Raw genomic sequence first — 24733 nt, forward strand, 5'->3', positions numbered from 1 at the left:
CTAATGGAAAAATGTTGCGGGTTTCCTCTCTAAAACTATGTCAAAATTATCAAATGTATTACATCCAGTAGCTAATGATTAATAAAGCAATGTGCTCTTGTGGTGTCATTAAACAAAACAAACTTATTATTATTTAAAAAAAAATGTTTTACTGTTTACAGGTCAAGATGGGTTCTTGTTAACAAGCTTCTATGGTATAGAGCCTGACCAATTGCTTTCATCGCCGTCTCTGGTGAAAAAATCACTAGCGTCAATTTCTGCCTTTGATGTTAAAAGGAGTCTTCGTGGTTTAAAGGCTTATTTAACAACTAACTCAGGGGAGTCTTATGGATTGTTCTGGAGACCAAAAAATCCTAAAATGACGAATAAGTTCTTGGAGGTGAATTGTGGTTTTTTCCTACTCAGAAATTTACTTTTGTCTTTTCTGCTCATGTATTCTTGATTGTGAAGCATGAAATTAGTGCGAGCAAGTTATTAATGTAAAAATAATTTCTACTGATGTTTTGGTAAGTTATGTCTTTAGATCATGTGAACCAAAATTCTAAGTTATCCATTGCTATCTGTTTTCATCTGTTATGTAAACTTTCACATTTTCAACTTCTCGAAAACTAAACCACATGCAACTAAATTAGGTAGGAATCGTCCATGACACTAAATGGAGAAACAAATATGTAAATTTGGTAATTCTGCACTGACCCCTACTACCTCGCCCCCTCCCCCCGAAAAGGGAGCCTAAAAGGAGTGAATTAATCCAATATTAAAGAATCATCGTCTCTTACTAAAACTGAATAGTCTTCATATATGTATGACTACTGGCAAGGACGTGGTTTTTATAATGGTTTATTAAACAATTGACTTTTCATCATTATGTATTTCACAACTGGTAGTTATAATATTAACAGGCTCTGGTTCGTGTACAACCCATGTCTGTCTAGATGGATGGATCTCTGTGTGGTATCTGCTATGACTTCTTTTATTCACAGTCGCCAGCTTAACTGGGGGTCATCTGCTGTCCTCTGCCAGCTTTGATCTGTCATATCTTGTTGTCATGTCATGCTTGCTAATGGCTCTCCGACATTGGTGAACGTTCAGGTCCACTCCAAATGGGATGTCAATATTCTTGTCAGCTGGTACCCATTAATCTAACTGAGCAGAATATTACATTTCTATTAACTCAGTCTTGCAATTAGCACTTCGGTATCGGCAAAATTTGATGCCGATTCTGAATGGGATAACAGAGTAGGATGGATAGCACTAGCTGGTATTATTACATATATATGTACATTAAATTATTATTATTATATATAAATTTTGGTTTCTGTATTGTGTGACATATAGACAGAACCACATACCAGTTGTTTTGTCATGTTATTTATTGCACAAGTTTATAGTGCGCAAGAATATTGTACCACGAGACCGCGTAGTGGTATGAATCATGCAAACTATAAGTGATAATCACTAACATGGCAAACCAATTGGTGGGTTGTTCTGTATTTATTACATACCACCTTTCTATATTATGATTAACTCTTAATTTCCCTCCCATTCTCGACTGCAGTCAACATTCACAGGAGTTATCTATCTTGATTCTGTGAATGTTAGAACATAGTTGAATGACAATCGAACACGTTGACTGGTATTCGTATTTAAGTTGTTATCGCAATATTTGTTTCAATATTATCGATTTCTTACTAATTGTATGGCAAAACAATTGGTGGATTGTTCTGTATTTATTACATATGAATCATGCACGTCATTGATGACGTAACACACACATGGGTTCGATTTCTTACTGTTTGTTTAATTATTTCTTTTAAAACTTGTTGGACATTATTGTTTAATGAAAACTGAAGATTTGTAAAGGATGTATTCACCAAAAATAACTGATAATACAGACTTTGAAGTAGATGTAGATGATGGATGGATTACTCATTGTCGATTGAAAGTGAAAATAAACTGTCATAAACAATGATGTCATGGATCGTGATCGTAGGGTTTTAAAAATATGAGACATGAAGGGAAAACAGAAGTTGAATGTCTGGAATGCAATACAATATGCATGATTTGGCATCAGTGTTCACCGCAGGAATTAACATGCATAATGCAATACAATATGGCATGATTTGGCATCAGTGTTCACCGCAGGAATTACAATGCATAATACTACTTAATTTATTCCTTAGTCTCATTATCATCTAGTGTAAGTGTCAGGTACTTGGGTCCAGGGTGAGTTTGACCCTTGAGTAATCAAGTCCAATATTTTGGACTCGTGGAGGCCCAACCTGGCTGGGGTCATGACGTCTGATTATCATCTAGTGTAAGTGTCAGGTACTTGGGTCCAGGGTGAGTTTGACCCTTGAGTAATCAAGTCCAATATTTTGGACTCGTGGAGGCCCAACCTGGCTGGGGTCATGACGTCTGATTATCATCTAGTGTAAGTGTCAGGTACTTGGGTCCAGGGTGAGTTTGACCCTTGAGTAATCAAGTACAATATTTTGGACTCGTGGAGGCCTAACCTGGCTGGGGTCATGACGTCTGATTATCATCTAGTGTAAGTGTCAGGTACTTGGGTCCAGGGTGAGTTTGACCCTTGAGTAATCAAGTACAATATTTTGGACTTGTGGAGGCCCAGCCTGGCTGGGGTCATGACGTCTGATTATCATCTAGTGTAAGTGTCAGGTACTTGGGTCCAGGGTGAGTTTGACCCTTGAGTAATCAAGTACAATATTTTGGACTCGTGGAGGCCCAACCTGGCTGGGGTCATGACATCTTTCGGGTGAACATGTATTACGCATGTGAGATTTTGTATAATAATTTTTTTAGTGCACAGTTAGAATTATATTAGTATAGTAAGATAAAATTGGTATGTATAATACATTTTAGAACAAAAAGTAAGGATCTTTTTCAACAAATTTCTCGCTTGATTATGGGCATTAATATATTTATTTCAGGTATGGTTAAAAAGCATTCAGATTGAAATAAATGGTGTCATTGTAATAGGCTACAGTTGTACATGGTCAACAATAAAGTACAGAATGAGGAAAAATCATGCCCTTTTACAAGGGAAAGAGGTACTTCAAACAAATTAGAGTATCTGGTGTCATTATAAAAGGCTACAATTGTAAAAACCCAACAACCAAGTACAAAATGGTTTACAATAGTATTATGAATGTTGCTTATGAGGTACGTCACACAGATGTGATTAATAGGTGAATTTAGTGAATGTGTTTATGTCATGTCACACTAGGGATGAGAGAATATAAGACTTGTGTTTGGTGAATGTGTGTGTATGTCATATCACACTAGGAATGAGAGAATATAAGACTTGTGTTTGGTGAATGTGTGTGTCTGTCATATCACACTAGGGATGAGAGAATATAAGACTTGTGTTTGGTGAATGTGTGTGTCTGTCATATCACACTAGGGATGAGAGAATCAGGGTTCGCACAGGTGCTTGAAAGTACTTGAATTTTGTTAAAGGGACATTCCTGAGTTTTCTGCATTGTAAGATGTTTCCGACTAATAACATATTTCTACGATTAAACTTACATATTAAATATATTTTCTTGTTTAGAATATCAGTGGCTTTATATTCAATGTGTTTCTGGTCCTCTTAATATTTGTAAGAAGACCAAACTGGATTTTGTCTTCAAATAATTTCGTACGTATGAAAAAATATTTTTTTAGGAAATATAATGAAATTTAACCTAGTACAAATATTAGAACGATCAGAAACATGTTTAATATACAGCTACTAATATGTTATGCAGAAAATTATATTTGATATGTAATTGCAGTCACCAAAACGTCTCTGTTAGTCGATAACATCTTAAACATTGCAGCAAAGTCAGGAATGTCCCTTTAATGTATTTTCAAGGCCTTGAAAACCTTGAAAAAATCTTATTTTTGTGAAAAAGTCTTTGAAAAGTCCTTGAATTTTATTTTCCCCTCCTGAAAAAATAGGAAACATGCCTTTCCTAACTTTAGTAAAAAAAAATATTGAATCGCTTCCGTAAGTTTATTTATGCATCAATCCAAAACTTCTTTGTCATTCCCGCCAAATATGTGCTTCGGCTGTCCACGGAAATTAAATATTCACAAATACTGCTCTCTGATTGGGTCAAAGTATTTGCACATGCGGACATGTGGTTGTTGTGCATCATCGGAATATGCCATTGTTTGATTGTTAAATTAACCATTAATATTCTTTCAACATGCCAGGCAAGTGTAAATTTAACGATACCTGGTTGCAAACCGAGGATTACAAGGACTGGCTTTTGTGTGTGCCCAATGATGGACACAAAGCGCGATGCAGACTATGCTCTAAAGCATTCAGTATAGCAAGCATGGGCGAGGCAGCGTTACGAAGTTTGTTGTTTGAATAAATGATCAGGTGTGTACTTTGTTTTTGTTTCTCAGGCTAGTTTAACATATTTAATGATATGCATTAGTATTTTGCAACTCGATAAATTTTGTGACTGGGTTTACTGGTGAGTGATAATAGGCAAACAGCCATAGCGTTCTTGGGAAATGATGTCACAGATTAGTTCAGCGATGCCCGTGCTCAAGATGCGGACAAGCCGACCTCGATATGTATACGGTGATGTCCGGTAAACCGGCGCACCTAAGCATTAAAAGATCGTTTTTAGAATTATACTGGAGGGCAAAGCTGTAAAATTGGTTTGTATGAAATAAGTAGTGCATCATCTGTAATACACTGTTAGTATCTGTGACATCTGTTGTAAAGAAACATTTAAATATCGTCAATAAATGTACTCATAGGCCTATTCAGAAGGGAAAAAAAAGAAAGAAGTGTTTTATTTAACGACGCACTCGACACATTGTATTTACGGTTATATGGCGTCAGACATATGGTTAAGAACCACACAGATTTTGAGAGGAAACCCGCTGTCGCCACTACATGGGCTACTCTTCCGATTAGCAGCAAGGGATCTTTTATTTGCGCTTCCCACAGGCAGGATAGCACAAACCATGGCCTTTGTTGAACCAGTTATGGATCACTGGTCGGTGCAAGTGGTTTACACCTACCCATTGAGCCTTGCGGATCACTCACTCAGGGTATATTCAGAAGGAGTTCCGTGTTAAATTAACAAGGCTTCAAGCAGTGTATAATTATATGTGCAATGACAGTCTACTTTTTATTACTGGGTAAGTTTATTTAAAACATATTTTTGTGTCCTTGAAAAATGAATTTAAGTACTTGGAAAAAGTCCTTGAAAGTCCTTGAATTTTATTTTCTCAAACCTGTATGAACCCTGGAGAATATAAGACTTGTGGTCATATGGGTTGGAAAAAGTACACCCGAGGTGGTGGAAATATCACACTAGGGATGAGAGAATATAAGACTTGTGGCAGGGATAGAAGCTAACGCTGGCCCCCTCACCCTAGGCGAGTAGAAACCCCTGGAGGCGAGTACAATTTAAATGATGCTAGTCCCCCGGGCAAGTAATACTGGGCAGTTGTGACCCAGATTCATGTTGCGGACAGTCAGACTATTTTGCCAATGAAACCTGTTAAACATACAAACTGTAGATGTATTTCATCAAAATTTGCCATGACAGATTGACAAAGTCAAAAGTGTCACAGTTTCGTTTGGTCTTGATAAATCCGGATATTTACTGCAAACACAATCGGAATTTTTCGTTTTTTGTTTCCGAATTCCGAAAATTGTCATAATATTCTGATTATAGATGAGGCATGTTCACCCCACCCTTTGCTGCCGCATTCCTTTAAAGATAAAGTACAAGCAACATAGTAATGTGTGTTCAATCCTTGAACAACTATCCCATATAGGTTTCGTCTTGTCAAACTGCTTCAATAATGAAGTGAGGGTGGGAGGGGGGTGGGCTAGTGATTTTTCCTGGGGACTAGTAAGTTTCCTCAGCTACCAGTCCCCCGGGCCAGTGAAAATATGTCCTAACTTCTACCACTGCTTGTGGTCATATCGGTTAGAAAAAGTACACCTGAGGTAGTGGAAATTTTGACATAAACATACAAAGATGACCGAAAAAGTAATTTAATGATTTTATTATAAATAAATTACACTATCATAAATATTATTTGCAGTGTTTGTTTCATGTGTTAAATAAAATAGAATAGCTTTTATGATCCAAGTTTTTATAACAAAATGTTGATATAAAACTGTTGTTTATCACGCAATCACTGTATACATTGGCAAGATATGATGACTATTTTTTTATTATTTAGCATGACACAAAATGTAACATGAAAGATCACATCTAGCGAAATCGACTTGCTTGTTAACACTCATAATGACAGGTCGGTTATACTTGGATCTAAAATAAAATTATGTGCTAAAATGCCCATAAGAAATAACATTATTTACAGTATGAGTATAAAATTAATGACATTTATAAATATATTCTTTGTGACTTACACATTATTATTCATTGTTTATTTATGTTTGGATCCTGCTCTCGGATCTCATCCTCAAACAAATTAACTAATAACACTTTTGAGCACATCAGAATGACTTGAAGCGTTTGTGATTGGAACACCTGGGCCAAGTTCAGCGAGACCGAGCAGACAAACGTCCACTAGACAGGTTTATACATTTCACATCACAGTAAACCAAATGGCCACGTCGAGAACCAATCAAATAGTTCACGAACGTTAGTGAAAAGGTTCGTTGGCTGAACTTAGTACACAAGTCTAATTACACTCGGTGTCATTCCATTGATCTGCCGAGATATTCCGAGTTGATTTGTAGAGAAAGGATGTGTTTGTTTCCGTATTATGTGAGTAGCAACAGAAATACCTGAATGTGATCGCCATTTGTAAATAGTGTTTACACCAGTGTTTTGTTAAAAATAATTAAATGTTGTTCTTTGTTTTATAATCATATAATGTAAATTTATGATTATAAACCACAACAGTTAGAGTGGTATTCAACAACTAAATATGTATATGATGGAGCAATCAGTTATCTAAATGATCAGGGTAGATTTGCAAATTATAAGAAATTATTATTATTATTATTATTATTTTTTTTTTTTTTTTTTTAAATATATTTGAATAACCTTACTGTATGTATACTATCAGTGCTAGGGATAGTTATAGAAAATTGAGACACTTAAGATTTCAATAGGGTGGATTTTACAGTACCTAACTACCGAGGGTACATTATCATCGACCGAAGGTACTTTTGCTTAATATTGTATATTAATTTATGTATTTGTTAGCTATTGATTTCTCGTTCCAGCCAGTGCACCATGACTTGCATATCAAAGGCCGTGGTATGTACTACCCTGTCTATGGGATGGTGCATATAAAAGATCCATTGCTGCTAATCAAAAAGAGTAGCTCATGAAGTGGCGACAGCGGTTTTCATCTTTCTGTATCTCTGTGTGATCCTTAACCATATATCTGATGCCATATAACTGTAAATAAAATGTGTTGAGTGCGTCATTAAATAAAACATTTCCTTTCTTTGTTAGCTATTGTATATTTTATCTAAGTAAACACCTTATGTAGACACTAATAATTAAGTATGTATATGGTGGATTAATCCAATATCTAAATGATAAAGGTAGATTTCAAAATTATAAGAAATGAGACACTAACTACCTAGGTACAAGATCATCCACCGAGGGTACTTTTCCCAAAATATGGTATATTAATTTACTTATTTGTTAGCCAATATATATTTCAGCTAAGTAAACACCTTCTTATAATAGACACTAACAACTAAATAAGTATATATGATGGATTAATCCATTATCTAAATGATCAGGTTAGATTTCCAAAATTTAAGAAATTATTATTATCATTATTATTTATTATTATAATTAAAAAATATATATATGTGAATAGCCAAATGCCAATTTGGATTCAAAGTGTGCACAGTTTGGTCCACATCAATAATCTACTGGTTGCCACCCGGGCGGCCTAAATGGTGGCCAAATTAGGGAAATGGCTATAGCTTGCTTATAAATTGACATATAAACAACAATTATTGCATGTACCCTATGGTTTTAGGAGCCAAGGAGAGCATTGGTGGTATCAAAATTCAGATTTAAATAAATGGGCCATGTAAATACATGATGGTCACCAATATGGTGGTCCAAATTGAGAAAATAACAATAACTTCCTTATTATTTGGTACTAAAATGTAATTCTTGCATCTAACCCATGGTTTTAGGGGTCATGGAATACGATGAAAGTAGTTCAGTTATTATATACAAGTTTATTTTAATTAATGCAAGATGCTAACCAATACAGGCAATGTACCTAAGGAGATGGAACTGTTAAAAATAAAGTGCCACTGTATATTTGTAAAATGATTAACACAGTCGTTAAAATCAATTAATCAATTAATAATAATAAAATAATTTGACAGATGTAAAGAAGAAGTTTGTTTTGTTTAACGACACCACTAGAGCACATTGATTAATTAATCATCGGCTACTGGATGTCACACATTTGGTAATTCTGACTCATCAGAGGAAACCCGCTACATTTTTCTTATTGTAGCAAGGGATCTTTTATATGCACTTTCCCACAGACAGAAAAGCACATACCATGGACTTTGACCAGTTGTGGTGCACTGGTTGAAATGAGAAAGAACCCAATCAGCTGAATGGACTGACAGATGTAAAATGCATTGTAACATTATTTTACAGTGACCTTTTATTGGCCAATTTTAAAACTCCAATAGAATGTAAGATCTCTGGTAGTGTTGTGCATGGTGTAGTAAGCAAAGTAAAGTAAAGTTTGTTTTATTTAACGACGCCACTAGAGCACATTGATTTTTTATCTTATCATCGGCTATTGGACGTCAAACATATGGTCATTTTTGACACTGTTTTTAGAGGAAACCCGCTGTCGCCACATAGGCTACTCTTTTTACGACAGGCAGCAAGGGATCTTTTATTTGCGCTTCCCACAGGCAGGATAGCACAAACCATGGCCTTTGTTGAACCAGTTATGGATCACTGGTCGGTGCAAGTGGTTTACACCTACCCATTGAGCCTTGCGGAGCACTCACTCAGGGTTTGGAGTCGGTATCTGGATTAAAAATCCCATGCCTCGACTGGGATCCGAACCCAGTACCTACCAGCCTGTAGACCGATGGCCTGCCACGACGCCACCGAGACCGGTGTAGTAAGCATGATGTAATTTTGTTAATTTGCAATGTAATGTTATTTTAGGTGGCCTAGTACTTGCTTTTTATTCCTAGTATTAAATATCATTATTGTAAAAAAATATAAAAATAGACCAGCTAAAACTGAATTCCATTGCAAACTGGCAAAACTGCATCATGCTCACTAAACAACACACACAGTACCCAAGGGTAAAAAAAAAGAACCAATAAAGGGTCACTTTAATATAGTGTTTCATTATTATATGTAGGTCATCCTCTTTATACCAACAAGTCTTTTGTGTGACTGTTACTTTTAACAGTTTCATCTTCCTCAGTTCTGTATTACTTATATTGGTGGCCAAATTAAAATTTCTCATAAACTGTAGGCTGACAGTGTAGAGAACACTCCCCCCCCCCCCCCCCCCCACTCCCCCCCCCCCCCCCCCCCACACACACACATACAGAGACATACATACATATATATATATATATATATGCCATGATAGGTGCTATATAAAATTAGTGGGCAATTAGTTGGAGTGGTGCCACATTTTTCAAAATGAAATTATGAAATAAATGTTCTGTTGTTTTAAATGTTTGACTATGGTTTATAAAATTAAGGAATTGCTTATAATAAATATTTAATGTGATTAGATACAATGTAATTGTTATTGAAAACTAAGACAGTATTTACGTACTTAAAAGTTGGTATCCTGACATTAAAAAATGCAAACTCGATGTGCTCAGTCAGAATAAAATGTGTTCAGTTATGTTTGTTAATGGTTTGACAATGTAAATTCTAATTTGCTGTCAAAGTGTTGCTTAAACATTTCACTACCTGTAATTCTGGGTTTTTTTTATATATATTTATACCATCTCCTATTAATGGAAGGAAGGAAATATTTTATTTAACAACGCACTCAGCACATTTTATTGGTCGTTATATGGCGTCAGACATATGGTTAAGAACCACACAGATATTGAGAGAGGAAACCCGGTGTCGCCACTTCATGGGCTACTTTTTTCAATTAGCAGCAAGGGATCTTTTATATGCGCCATCCCACAGACAGGATAATACATACCACAGCCTTTGTTACACCAGTTGTGGAGCACTGGCTGGAACAAGAAATAGCCTAATGGGTCCACCGACGGGGATCGATCCTAGACCAACCGCGCATCAAGTGAACACTTTACCACTATGCTACGTCCCCTCCTATTAATGAGCCATAAATTTGCAAGTGCATTTGAAGAAATCAGTCAGCTCTCATAGTGAAGCCATTGATGCCTCTGGGTGGCACTCATATTTTGTTAGATTTCCCCATTCCTCATTGTTTATAAGTGTCCACTTGTTTCTGTCAGTTGCGCTATATAAAATACTGAGCTGTCCAACACTACCTTTGTGACAAGATCTCTACCATCACCTAAAATTCCAGTCTCCTTACAGAAAATTCCATTAATTCTGCCTGCACACCTGCTGACTTGTTAGTGGTATGGTCCACACTGCTTGCCACTCATTTAAGACTTGATTTCAGAACCTGCAGCCTGTCTTTATAACAGAACAGATGACCACTATTATTGCAAGTTTCGTCATTTTGATTCGCTCCACTACTAGCATGGATAGTAAACATACAGTAAGGTTAATCACATATATTTGATTACAAAATAAAAACATTACATACAATGTGGTCATCTGTACTGATCATTTAGATAATGGATTAATCTATCATATATAGTGTCTACATAAGAAGGTTTACTTAGCTGAAATATACATTAGTTAACTAATATGTAAATTAATATAACATCTTTTGGGAAAAGTACCCTTGGTGGATGATAATGTAACCTTGGTAGTTGGGTACTGTAAAATCCACCTTATTGAAACCTTAAGTGTCTCATTTTCCTAGAACTATCCCTAGCACTGACAGTAAACATACCATAAGGTTATTCACATATATTTTAACCCTTATCCTGCCGTTGACGTGTATACACGTCAAGCGTCATCACATTGACGTCACTTTGCATTGTTTTCATTTAAAAAACATTTTCTAAATTAATTGTTGACATTTTTGTCAAAAACAAAGTAAGAAAATATCAATAAATAGTCTTAGAATGACATATGCAAATATTTGCTAAATTGTGGTTGTACATCTTATGTTTTTTTTTAAAACAAAAAATACCCGTCAAATGGCGCGTGCTATTGTTTGTTATGGTTTCTTGTTTTTTGGTAGCGGTTTCTTTTATCTCTACAAAGTTGTCATAATATACTATTATATATGAACTACATTATGACAGTTGCATTAAAACAGAACAAGTATCACTTTTAATGCCTAAAAAAAGGTACAAACACAATCAACTAGTTGTAATCCGACGGCATAAACAATCATCGAAAAGCACCATTTCCCTATTTCTATTTATAAACAACAGGTCATGTGACCGCACATTTCCCACCATACAATTTGACAGCAGTAGTATACATGGTTTGCATGTGCTGCTAACTGTTTTCATTAATAATTACAACGTGGTTACTTATACTACAGCAGACGATATTCTAACTAGCTACATGTATGTTTGCTTGAACAGTTACGTCGACTATATGATCGAATACATACATGTGCTCGGTGTTCGTTGTTGTTTTGTTGTTGGGTTTTTTCTGCCAGTTTTTCCTTTTCAACATGACATATTACATTCACATTGGTATTAATCACTACTGAGTGGATATATATTTGTTTTCATTTTTAAAAAATGAATTACAAACGATAGGTTAAGAATATCTTCTGAACTAGTCTGGGGAATACCTTGACCTACATTATTTTCAATAACCAATCACAAAACATTCTCGTTGCGTGTCACACATAATTATGTGGCGCCACCGGTTTTTTGTTTTATTATTGAAATAGATTAAAGCATGTACTATACTGTACCAGTCGCGGATCGAACGATTGTGTGGGTGGGGGGGGGGAGGCGCCGTACATGGCTTTTTATGAATAAGTTAGCATATACAAGCAGTGAATGTTTTGTAATTATGTTTGTATGGTGGATGACAATTTAAAAAAAATCAGGCATGTGTGCTGGGATTTTAGGTAGGGGCGTATGGAGAGCGAAGTTTATAGGGTTTATGTATTGAATTTGGTGTTGGTTTTTTAATCTGCTCGAGCAGGGACCGGAAAGGGGGTGGAGGTTGGGGGCAGGCGACCCATTCCCTGCACACATGTGCAAATGTTATAGAGATAAATTAATCATCATGAGGTAAACTAGTTGTGTTGGATCTATTGTATTTTGATAAATTTATTAGTACCAAAATCTAAATTTCAGGCGAATACGACAGACATTCGGGCAAATTGAGCTGGCCTGAAACCTTTTCATCATGTACTAGTAGTTCCAACATTTCTCTCACAATACAATGGTGTAGTGCTTCGTTTGAAACCCTATATTATATATAGCTGGTTGGCAGTAACGCTAAAACTAATAAATGTTGTTTTTTAGTTGGTGGTATTTTCGTTTAATTTGGGCACAAATTAGCCTGCCTTTCTCCCTCTCCCACCGCTACAAAACAAAACGGGATCTCGTACGCTTATGATTAGTACATCATGCCTGTACGGTACCAATTGGTGTGGATGCGTCGGGGATATACACACCCTCGCCGCGAGGTCCAATTTTTTTCCCCTTGCAACAGTTGTCAACCGTTTTTTAGAACATCGACACGGTCCTTTTTTCGTGTTACGCAACACCCCAAAATAATCGTGCGGTAACTATATGGACCTATATAAAATGTGAAAATTACAGTAGGATAATGGTTTGCAATAGATTCAGAGTAAGTAGTCACGTTTTTTATTGACCAACTGCCAGTGATTTCTTCTTCTTTCACTCCCTCAATAAACATGTCAGAAGAAGTTGCACAAATATAAATTCATGATTCCGATAATAATGTGTTCAAGATTTACTAGTATTTGTGTGACATCTCAAGTGTCCTATTGCGGTAGGGAGCACATTTTCTACGTCCGCTCGGACTACTGTGCGTCACGCATAAATGTTTAATTTTTTTGACTTCTCAAAAAGTTCTTAATCAGTTCCAACTACATTTTGTGCCACACCTAAACACATTCTAACCTCCCTCTCCAAGGGCCTAAGCGACAGGGCCCAAAATGAAAAAAAAATGAAGCGGCATCAGGGCTGTAGCTGGGGGGGGGGGGCACACAAAAAATCCGGAAAGCATTATAGAAAATTCTCTTCTTAACCGTTTAAGGAGTTTTAGACTATTAACTACTCAGTTGTGTGGTTAAAATAATAGAAAAATAGTTTATTGATACTGATGTTTTAAGTATGTAACCTCCCAGAAATGACTGCAAAATGGTGTCTTGCACCTTCCATGCTCATTGTTTAAATCCTAGTTACAGCCCTGAACAGCTATATAATTATTATATATAGGTTTGCAAATGAATCACAACTAATATTGTGTCAGAGTAAAATGATGGAAATACATCGTGAAAAGGTTTTAGGCCAGCTCATTTGCCCGAAATGCTATACTTGGATAGTATTCAAATAATATATAAAGGCAAATAGATGACCAGTGTATATAACTTGTGAATGTCCCTTTGGTGATGATGGAGTTCACAATAGTTATATAGAAATTGCATATCCGTGACCCATTTCCTTGTGAATTTGGTCATTCTACCCCTCTCCTAAGGGTGGGGCACAGATAGGGGAAAATTAAGCCAATTATCGTGTCCAGAAATACCATAAAAATATAAATTTTGCGAATTTCGTTAATGTTGTGTCCCCTGTCCCCCCTCCCCTCAGGTAGGAGACAAATTCATTAAACCATCTATCATGTAGACAAATGCATTTAAACGATTATGTCTTCAGAAATACTAGACCATTTCCAACCAAATTTATTTGGAAAACCCAAAACCATAATTTTGGTAATTTTAATCCCCCAAGGAAAATGGGTGCCCCACACTCCATGTGTTTGGTAGTTGTGGTCAGCAATTTATTCAGGTGACCATTTAGATCTATTTTGTATCATGCATAAGTGTTCAACACTTGATACACATTATGTACAGGGCTTCTAGAATACGGTGGCCCGATGCCAGAGGCCAGTCGTTTTTGGATTCGGGCCAGTAAAAGTTACTTTGTGAGATCCCGATGGCAAGTGATCCAAAAAAAAAAATCTACAACGCTTGGAGTTGGATCGTACGAAAACAAAAGAAACATCTACAAGTAATTTCTTTCGATTTGCTATCACATGCGATATTTTACTAACAAATAGTTGGCAACCAGTAATCTTCGACCCATTGATGATATTGGTATACCTACCGATGTAACTTTATTCAAGTTATAAAGTGTAAACACTGGAATTTTTTTTTTTTATTATTGCTTGCCGCCATGTTCTTATTTGCACTGGTACCCAAAGATTTGTTACTCTAATGTTAATAGTAGTACAGTGCAAGCGTAAAATGCGAAACGATAACCAGTCTTTTATTAGTTTTTAAAGGTTGCATGTCACCATTTATGTTGCAAAACGGTCAATGTATAAATTATTAATTTAATTTATAAAATATCACATAAATTGCAAAAAATAAATGAATAATAAAAATAACTAATGACACAATATCATGAAATAGGTAAATATAACAAAGTACCTATATTGAAAAATTAGTAATTTTGTATGTTGTTTTTTTTGGAGGGGATGGGTGGGATTTTTGGGGGTGGGTGTGGGGAGGATTTCCCATTCATAAGTACATCAATATATACTCATTCATAAGTGATAGAATATTTATTTGTTTTTAATACTGTTAATTGTTGTAATATGTAACATGGATTATGTATGTATGTATGTATATATATCCGTCCATAACAGAAAATCTCGTGAAACAAGCCCTACAGTTCGCATCCAAATTCGATGATATTTCTAGCGATGAGATGGAAATAATATTACAAGCAAGAAATTCACTGCTATTTAACAACAGCAAGGCATGGTGCAAAAGAGGCAAACAATCACGGTTTGATGTAACTATGGGTAGTTACGATGGAGCAGAAATTTGCGAAATAGTCGGGCTCTTTCTTCTTTCAGAACTACAAGCCAAATACGGCAACAATATAGGACTATATCGCGACGATGGCCTAGCTGCATTCAATGAGTCACCGAGAACCATAGAGATAATCAAAAAAGATATTTGCAGAATATTTGCAAACCATAAACTCAAGATCACCATAGTCGCCAACAAAAAATCTGTAGATTACTTAGACGTAACTCTAGACCTTGAAAAGAGCTCAGTCAAACCCTATATGAAACCAACAACACACCTTTATACATCCACAACAAGAGCAACCACCCTCCAAATATCATCCGCAGTATACCAAAAACAATAAATAAAAGGCTTTCTGATATATCTTCGAATGAGTGCATCTTTGAAGAAGCGAAACGCCCATATAAGGAAGCCTTACTCAAGAGCGGATATAACTATAACCTCAAATACACCCCGACAGCAGAAAACAACAGACGCAGAAACAACCGCAATAGAAACATCACCTGGTACAACCCACCATATAGCTCCAACGTGAAAACCAACGTAGGTCACCAGTTCCTCAGATTACTCGATGAGTGCTTTCCCAAAAGCAACCCTCTCCACAAAATTATAATCGAAACACCGTTAAATTAGCTATAGCTGCATGCCTAATGTTGGGAAAATAATTTCAGCGCATAACAAAACTCTACTTCAACAACACAGAGACAAAGACGCAGTTCCCCCCAGAGAATGCAACTGTAGACGAAGAGCTGAATGTCCACTTGAGGGCAAATGCTTGCAGAAAGGAGTAATATATCAAGCTACCGTTAATACACTCGATAACAACAAGCAAGAAACATACGTTGGTTTGACCGAGAACACATTTAAGACGAGATATACTGCGCACACGAGCAGTTTTCAAAACGCAACACAGAAGAACGCAACAGCGCTAAGTCAGTACATTTGGACACTGAAGGATAGATTCACCCCATACACCATTAAGTGGAAAATTTTATCCAAAGCAAAATCATACTCTCCAGCGAGCAAAAGATGTAACCTCTGCCTGAAGGAAAAAAACTGTTCATAATGTATAAACCTGAAACCAGCACACTAAACTCCAAGAATGAACTCGTATCAGCATGTCGACACAGACGCAAATACCTTCTGTGCGCATACCACACATCACCTATTATAGACCTGCATAGTGACGTAACCTCGACGTCACAGAGTCCATTACGTCATCAGCTTTCCGTTGACGGTGTAATTAAATCTACATCTGATGAGTGAGAGCAATAATTCAACTCTCTCACGAAACAAGCCTGTCATGTAGAGAAAAACATACACTTTTTAACGATATATATATATATATATATATATATATGTATCTATGTATCTATGTATGTATGTATGTATGTATATATATATATAAAAATGATAAAAGAAAACAAGTGTATAGTATATATGTATTTTAAAAAAACAATTTATATATATATATATATATATATATATAACTTAGGTGGTTTTAGTGGAAACAATTATTTAATTTTTTTTAATAAGTAACTTTACTCTAATCTGATAAAAATTGTTTCATGTTTTTCTAAACAAACATAAAGTGTGCCTAATGAGCCTTTGTGTTGTGCAAATTGACAAATTGATTACATATGATCTCAGTATGCAAAATGTACCCGGTACATTAAAAAGTTAATTATTTTAATTTACTGTGGGTTTTTTTTTTTTTTTTTTTATCAACAGTTAAAATTGGGCAAGTGAATTTTTCACCATGGCCAGTGAATTTTCAAATCCACTGGCCCAATGGCAAGTGAATTTTTTTAAAATTCTAGAACCCCTGTATATGGTACAGGTTTAATTAGGGCTCACATGTTGATGTTTGTTTCTTTGGGTTTAAAATATTTTTTAGGTGAATGGACATTTTGCTTCTTTTGTTTTACAATTGTGACCGTGTGAAGCACTATTGCAAGTACATGTATCTTGTGTCACAATAAATTACTGAAATGCATAAAATACTTTTTACTATTTCTATTATTCTAATATCAGTGTTCAGGGTTTCTGCCAGATGGTATGAAGGGTAAAATTAGGTACCCTAAAATCTTGGGAATGAATGGATATGTTTTAATAATTTTTAGAATGATTATAGTAAGATAGCTGCTGCTTAAAGTTTGTACATGAAATGCAGTGTCCAATTTCAAAAGATTCCAAACCCCATAGTAATAGGCATAGCCACCTAGTAGCGGCAGTTATGATCTGGAGTTTTCAAGTACCCTCAAATTATTGATTACTGGTGTCCTTTACTTTTGACCTTATGACCCAAAAGTTGTATGCACACAGCAAATAGTTTCCAGTTTTACATACCTTACCATGGTAACATAGTTTGCATTGGTTACCATGGTAACAGTTTCAATCTGGGTATCATGGTAACATATAGTTTTGAACTGGTTACCATGGTAACAGAATTAATAAGCTTCATATATCTTTTCTACAGGCATAGTACAATTATGTCACTATACATTGTTTTTTCTCAGTCCTTGAAAATTATATTTTTTTAGAAATTTGTTTTCTGTTATGCATTGGTTACCTTGGTAACATAATTCACAATTTTCACACTTCTTTTGTAAACAGCTGGGAGCTTATTATTACATCATTATACAGTGATTTGTATTCAAATAAATTCATTTAAAACATTTCATATGGGAAATGGTTCCTCTTTTTGCATTGGTTACCATGGTAACAGAATTAATGTTCATTTGAAAATGACAAGAAGTGAAAGGGCATATACCTTTTTTAAAATCTTGTGTCATTTGACAAAGCTATATAAAGTAATAGAGATAGTATACATATTTTTAGTGTCTAGGTAATGTTGGACACAATGTCCACAAGTTACAAAAATGCGTTGATGGTAGTATGTGCATTTGACCCTATTATTCAAAAACAAAATTGGCTGTCTACTTAATTCTTTTTCTAAATCGAGTAGTATGGTTAATAGATCACACCATAGACTTAAATTAAAAGCAAAATAACTGATTTTAATAATATTACCAGAAATGTATAAAGTTTTCATAATTATTAATAAAATTTTATATTGAAACTTGCAGCTGTTGCCATGGTAACATAAATAATATAACGGACTATAAAATGTTAGTGTTATGTCGGTGGATATTCTTAGTATATATGTGTATAATTTCATGCTGAAATGTCAACTGATTTAAATAATATTACCAGAAATGTATAATAGTTAATGTTGAAAATTATGTTCATAATTTACAAAGAATGCGTTGATAGCCGAATGCGCATCTGAGCCTATTTTTCAGAAAAAACGCGGTTGTAGACTTAATTTTTTCTTTACATCAAGCAGTATGGTTAATAAATCACAGCATAGACTTAAAAAAAAAAATTTAAAAAAGTTTTTAATTAAAGTTTTCATAATTATTAATGAAAATATGGCATATTGAAATTTGCAGGTGTTGCCATGGTAACATAAATAATATAACTGACTATAAAATGTTAGCGCTACGTAGGTGGATATTCTTAGTATATATATGTGTAATTTCATGCTGAAATGTCAACTGATTTTAATAATATTACCAGAAATGTATAATAGTTAATGTTGGAAATTATGTTCATAATTTACAAAAATGCAATGATAGCCGAATGCGCATCTGACCCTATTTTTCAGACAAACCGCGGTTGTCGACTTAATTTTTTCTTTACATCAAGCAGTATGGTTAATAAATCACAGCATAGACTTAAATTTAAAAAAAAAAATTGTTTTTAATTAAAGTTTTCATAATTATTAATGAAAATATGGTATATTGAAATTTGCAGCTGTTACCATGGTAACATAAATAATATAACTGACTATAAAATGTTAGCGTTCATAATTTACAAAAAAGCGTTGATGACAGTATGTGCATTGCACCCTATTATTCTGAAAAAAATGGCAGTCTGCTTAATTTTTTCTTTAAATCAATCACTATGCTTAATAAATCACAGCATACACTTAAATTAAAAGAAAAATAGTAGTGTTTTATTCATGTTTTCTTAATTATTAATGAAAAAATTGTATATTGAAATTTGCAGCTGTTGCCATGGTAACATAAATAAAATAACCATCTACAAAATGCTATCATTACGTAGGTGGATCAATATAGTATATATGGGTGTAATTTCATGTTAAAATGCCCATGAATTTTAATAAAATTACTAGAAATGTAGAACAGGTGAAAATTCTTTAAATTTAGCAAAAAGAATGCGGCAGGATAAGGGTTAAAATAATAATAATAATAATAATTTCTTTTAATTTGGAAATGTATTCTGATCATTTATGTAGTAGCATCATCGTTTTGGAATAAATGACAACTGCATTGTTTTGGGTTAAAGGCTCTTTAATGGCTGACAATAGTTTTCATTTTTATATCCCTGTAACAATATAATTAAAATACAATATAACAATACATTTATTATTCATATATAACTCAGGATACACAATACATAATATTTCATCATTTAAATTATAGTATTTAACATGACATGACATATAAAGTAATTAATACGCAATACACAATATGTCTTATGATTATAACAGATATAGTTATAATACATACATACATAATATACATTATCACTCACATGTCCAAATAAATTATTTAAAATATGTCTCCATTATAACAAATCACAATACACAAGATATTCTCAATCATGTGAAATACATACATGTCCTGAAATAAGAATTATATTATAAAAATACATATACAAATATATTACATACCAAGTATGTGACACCAGGGCAAATGGAACTGGTCACACTTAAAAGGATTGACGTATCTGCATAAAAGAATTACAATAATAAATAACCACGCAGATGTCATATTTCATAAAATATATAATAAAATACAACAATCTCTAAAGTGTTCATCACCACAAACATACACATTGCATTCATACTAAATTATGTTTATCACATATTTAGATTAATCAAATTACTGAATTAACAAGAATTAATATTACACTGTACAGTTTATAAAGTTATACAGAAAGATATAATAATTATTATAAAGCATTATTTAGTCAATTACATTTACATTAAAGTAGATGTTATTGTAGCAGTCGGTATTTGGTGCGTGAAGCTAGGTTCAACAAAGTTCACAACACCAGCTACGGGTTAGGGCATCATCTTTTATTAAACATAAGACACAAGACACACCCTGCAAGGATTAAAGGTATAATATCCGCCCGGTCCCCTCCATTATTATTTTTAGTTAGGGGTTAGGGTTGGGGTTAGGGTTAGGGTTGGGGTTGGGGTTGGGGTTGGGGCTGGGGTTGGGGTTGGGGTTGGGGTTGGGGCTGGGGCTAGGGGGGTTGGGGCTAGGGTTGGGGTTAGGGTTGGAGTTAAGGTTAGGGTTAGGGGAAGGGGGGACCGGGCGGATATTTTTCCGGATTAAAAACACAAACGTTAACAATATGGTAAAAACAATACAAATATATCCCTATTGAGGTAAAACAAACATTCAGGCATATATTAATGAAATACATTGCAAATCATAGAAAACCGTCATTAAGCATTAATTATCATTCCGATGATTATGAATCATCATCCTCTGTATCCTAAATACTGTCATCACGATTATTAATCATGTTAACATACATGTATATATATATATATAATAATCATTTCGTGACCACCAATTATAATCATTGATTATAGCAAAGGGGAGATAATTTATAGTAAATAGGGTTATTTAAATGATTGTAATTATAATTATTATTTGACGTAATAAAGAGATATACTTAGCTTTATCATTAATGAGTTTATGACAGAAAGGATATAAATTACAAGAGTATATTTAAAATTACAAATATATAAATATTAGACTTAACCTGTAGCTTAACATACCATATGAATTACACGTAGGCATTGTGTTGATATATTCCATAACAACTGGGGAAACCTGCATAAAAATAAATTCATAATATCAATTGTTTAGTATATGGTTTCCATATATCTATTATACATTCAGAACTAAAACATTTAAACTAATTCATTCCAAAACCAATGTTTTGGTGTAGTTCGTCATAAAAACAATTGATTAAACGTAGCTAAATTATTAACTCAGATAAGCTAACAACTAAAACAGAAACTTCACTTAAATCATAAAATATATAGTTTTGACAGCAGAAAACAAAGATGGCTGACATTCATTATGTCACGCCCTGTAATCCATAATAATTAAAAGGCAGATTTATTATTAAATATTATGTTAAATTATTCATTAATCATTACCAGGAATAGAAAATTAGGCATTTACTATTATTATTTAAGTTTATCTTCTATAACAAATTAATACTAACCTTTAAATTAAACTTCTACTATTTCTCTCTGATCGGAACTTGTTTCTCCAAAAACTAAATAATTCTGTCCTGTCTGGTCAGTCCAAAGAAAGCATGCAGATACAGGTGAGTGTTAATTATCCAATGGGAGAGAAAGAGACAAAGGTCAAAGTTTAAAGATAGCTTGGGTGTTTGTATTGTAGCTATGGCTACCAAAAGAGCTCACACTGACTGCACTGATGTGGTCACGCGTGGTTGACTAGCATACACGAACACACATCACAGGTACAGGGCAATACTAGAAAAAGGTGATAAAATGTTAATTATAGTGATATGTTGTTCAACCTGTAGTTGTTACAGCCTGAAAATAAACATTAATGAAATACATACTAAATACCATACTTAAAGTACATACTCCTCTAAGAACCTGAAATTAAACATTAGTTACATAAAACCTATATGCTTAAAATACACGTGTACTACTACACTAAACAATAAATAACCTAACTATAACTAACCTTAAATCTCCCTCTAGAAATATCTTCCAATAAATGAATCAACATGGAGTGTTAACTCTAGAAGAGTAACATATAATGTGGACTGGACTGGAAACTCTATTAACGTGCCCCTATCCACGAAGGTTCAGGCACGCCCACTACGGATTTAGCCTCTGACTTCGCCAGTGACTAACTCCGTAGCAGGAGAGGGGGGGGGGGGGTAAGTTTGAGGTGGGCGGAATTTGGAAAGAAGCCATTTAGTAAAGTCAACGCAAGCGCGGACCAAATAGCAGACACTTCGCAAACTTGAAGTAACACCGAGTGGGAGCCGTGTTCTGATTGGCTGAATTTCGATTTCTCGGTGAAGCCTGTTTTTTACCTAAGTCTACAAAGAGTAACTGCATCCAAAGACATGTCTGGACTCTAAAATTTGACCCAAAATAGTTAAGACTGCTCAGCCAAAAAGTTTTTAAGGTGATTTGGAGCAATTGAACGGGCGCCGAAATAAAATGCGTTAGACTACTTATAAAAAAAATGAACATAAGAATTTTGAACTGCTTCGAAAAACGTTTAAAGTCTAACTAGCCCAAAAAAAAGAGGTTACTCACGGAGGCAAAGGAGGTTGGTAGCGGGGATGTCGTCAAGGAGAGCCGATGAAGAGGGACGAATTCAGATGGTGGAGGGCTTGCCGGTATGTGGACTTGGCGATGTTCTCGGTGATTGGATGGTAGTCTTCTCCGGCAACGGTCTTAATGACGCGGTGGATGGTCGGGTTGTCCATTTCGTCGAGAAGCATCCCTTGGTGGAAAAGTCCCTTCCGGCGGACGGTGAGGCAGATCCCTCGCCCATCTTTCATCGTGATCCTGCGCACCGAGAACTCTCCTTCCCTTCGTGGCAGAGGTTCGTAAGACTCCAGGCCCGGTTCACAGAGGAGCCGGCGGACATCCCCAATGTTGGTCTTGACCAGCCTCGAGTAGCGCGTTGGTAGTTTGCCTGCCTGCAGTGACCAAGGCTGACCAGTGGGCGGATCTTCTGTTGGCGGTGAAGTAGGTGTAGGCGGTTGTGTCGGCGGACTTGGCTTGGCTGGTTGGTCGCCTGGGGACACAACCGCCTTTCGTTTTCCAACGGCCACAAGACGGGCCTGGGTCTCTACAGCGCCACTCTTCCTGGGTGGGGGTGGCATCGCTGGAATCCCGGGGGTTGAAGTCGTCGGAGTTGTGGGGGGCGATTCCATCAGGGCCTGGTTCAGGTCCGGGTCCGCCACTGGCAAGTCGACATCTGGATCCAGCAGAGCTGGAACAGCTGGCCTCGCTGGTGTTGACTGGGGCTTGGGGTGTACAACGGAAGAAGTCGCCGCCGGTAGTTGAGCTACCGGTTTTGACCTCTCCCGGTCTGCCCCTGGCGCGTCCGTCTTCCTCCTCCTTCTCCTCCTGGGTGGTTTCTTCGCTGGGTCACCGTACACCAAGGTCACGGTTGCCCGTGGCCCGGTGTACGTGATGCGGTATTCCATCAGTACTCCGTATGAAGCAATGAGTCCCCCCCAGGTGGGGGGGTAGCTCGAGAGAGCAGGCACATACGTCCTGCTTCATCTTTGCAAAAAATCGGAATGAAAGTACAGAATGTGGACCACAATACCTGACGTACACCAGTATTTAAGGAAACAGTGAACTATAATAAGCTACCACTTCAGACAAGAACACTAAAACCACATCAGCTTACACTGTACCCAAGCTGGAAACAATAGGACAGGCGTGGCACATGGGTGATAGTGCTATTGTTACTATAATATTATTGTGCAAGGTGTCATACATGCTTGTGCAATTTGTAACAAGCCAAGATACCTGAAAATAGTAATCATTAAGAATAAAATAATTAAAGGTACACAATCTGTTGTAATTCATTACCTGTTTATGGAAATAAAATAATTAATTACATGAAAACAAATAAAACTAATGCATTAATATAAAATAATAATTATATACAAATATCCACAAGTCAATATTATTACAGATAAATATCAACCTCCACTGAGGGGATTCGAACCACAGACTCTCAGTACGAGAATCCAGTGCTCTACCAACTGAGCTAATAGGGAAATTCCCACTAGCTACTGCCAGTAGGAGCACTTTATACCTATACTACTACATTTAGATAATGGATTAATCCATCATATACATATTGAATTGTCATGTCTACATTATAGTGGGGTTGCTTAATCAAAACATCGATACTGACTTGAAGAAAGCACCAAATTTGGCATACATGATCCTTAGGGAGTGCATATTGGATTTAGAAGGGGTGCCACGAAATCGGGGGTACGGATGACCTTCAGACTATGTCAAGGTCACATTTCATAATAACACTGTGATTTTCTAGTTTGGCTAGATTTAAGTACCTCATTCTTCATCAAAGGTGTCCAGATAAAGGATATAGCAATGCAGAAGATATATTTTGAATTGTGTTGTCATATTATTTTCAAGGTCACGGTCAAAGTCATAATGATAAAACATCAAAATCAAAATTAGTTATTTTTGTCAACCCACAGGATCATGGATATTTATATATTATATTCTCAGCCTAGTATCTAATATACCGTATATCTTCGCCTATAAGTCAAATTTTTTTCACTCAAAAATTATTTTATAACTTGGGGGGTCGACTTATAAGAGGGTAAAAAAATTTCACCCAAAAATATTACCTTTTTGGGGATTATTTTACAAGTTTTATTGTTGAAGTATGCCCTGTATTTATACTCAAATATGTTAATT

At 35.5% G+C, this 24733-nt stretch overlaps 1 protein-coding gene and 1 long non-coding RNA gene across 2 annotated transcripts in view; one reads left to right on the forward strand and one right to left on the reverse strand.

The window, feature by feature from the left end:
• The window catches only part of LOC121383695, a 290334-nt gene that overhangs the window by 138299 nt on the left and 127302 nt on the right, over positions 1-24733 (forward strand). Inside the window, exons 5-6 of the mRNA XM_041513789.1 lie at positions 162-379; positions 2952-3071. Coding sequence (XP_041369723.1) covers positions 162-379; positions 2952-3071 — 338 coding nt within the window. The remainder of the gene's footprint in view (positions 1-161; positions 380-2951; positions 3072-24733) is intronic.
• LOC121384542 lies at positions 20260-21867 on the reverse strand. The gene is made up of 3 exons (XR_005959408.1): positions 21490-21867; positions 21035-21089; positions 20260-20345 (listed from the first exon to the last, which is right to left on the reverse strand). It is a non-coding gene; the product is annotated as an uncharacterized LOC121384542 (long non-coding RNA).

Source organism: Gigantopelta aegis, chromosome 10, assembly GCF_016097555.1.
Source record: "Gigantopelta aegis isolate Gae_Host chromosome 10, Gae_host_genome, whole genome shotgun sequence".
Classification (NCBI taxonomy): domain Eukaryota; kingdom Metazoa; phylum Mollusca; class Gastropoda; order Neomphalida; family Peltospiridae; genus Gigantopelta; species Gigantopelta aegis.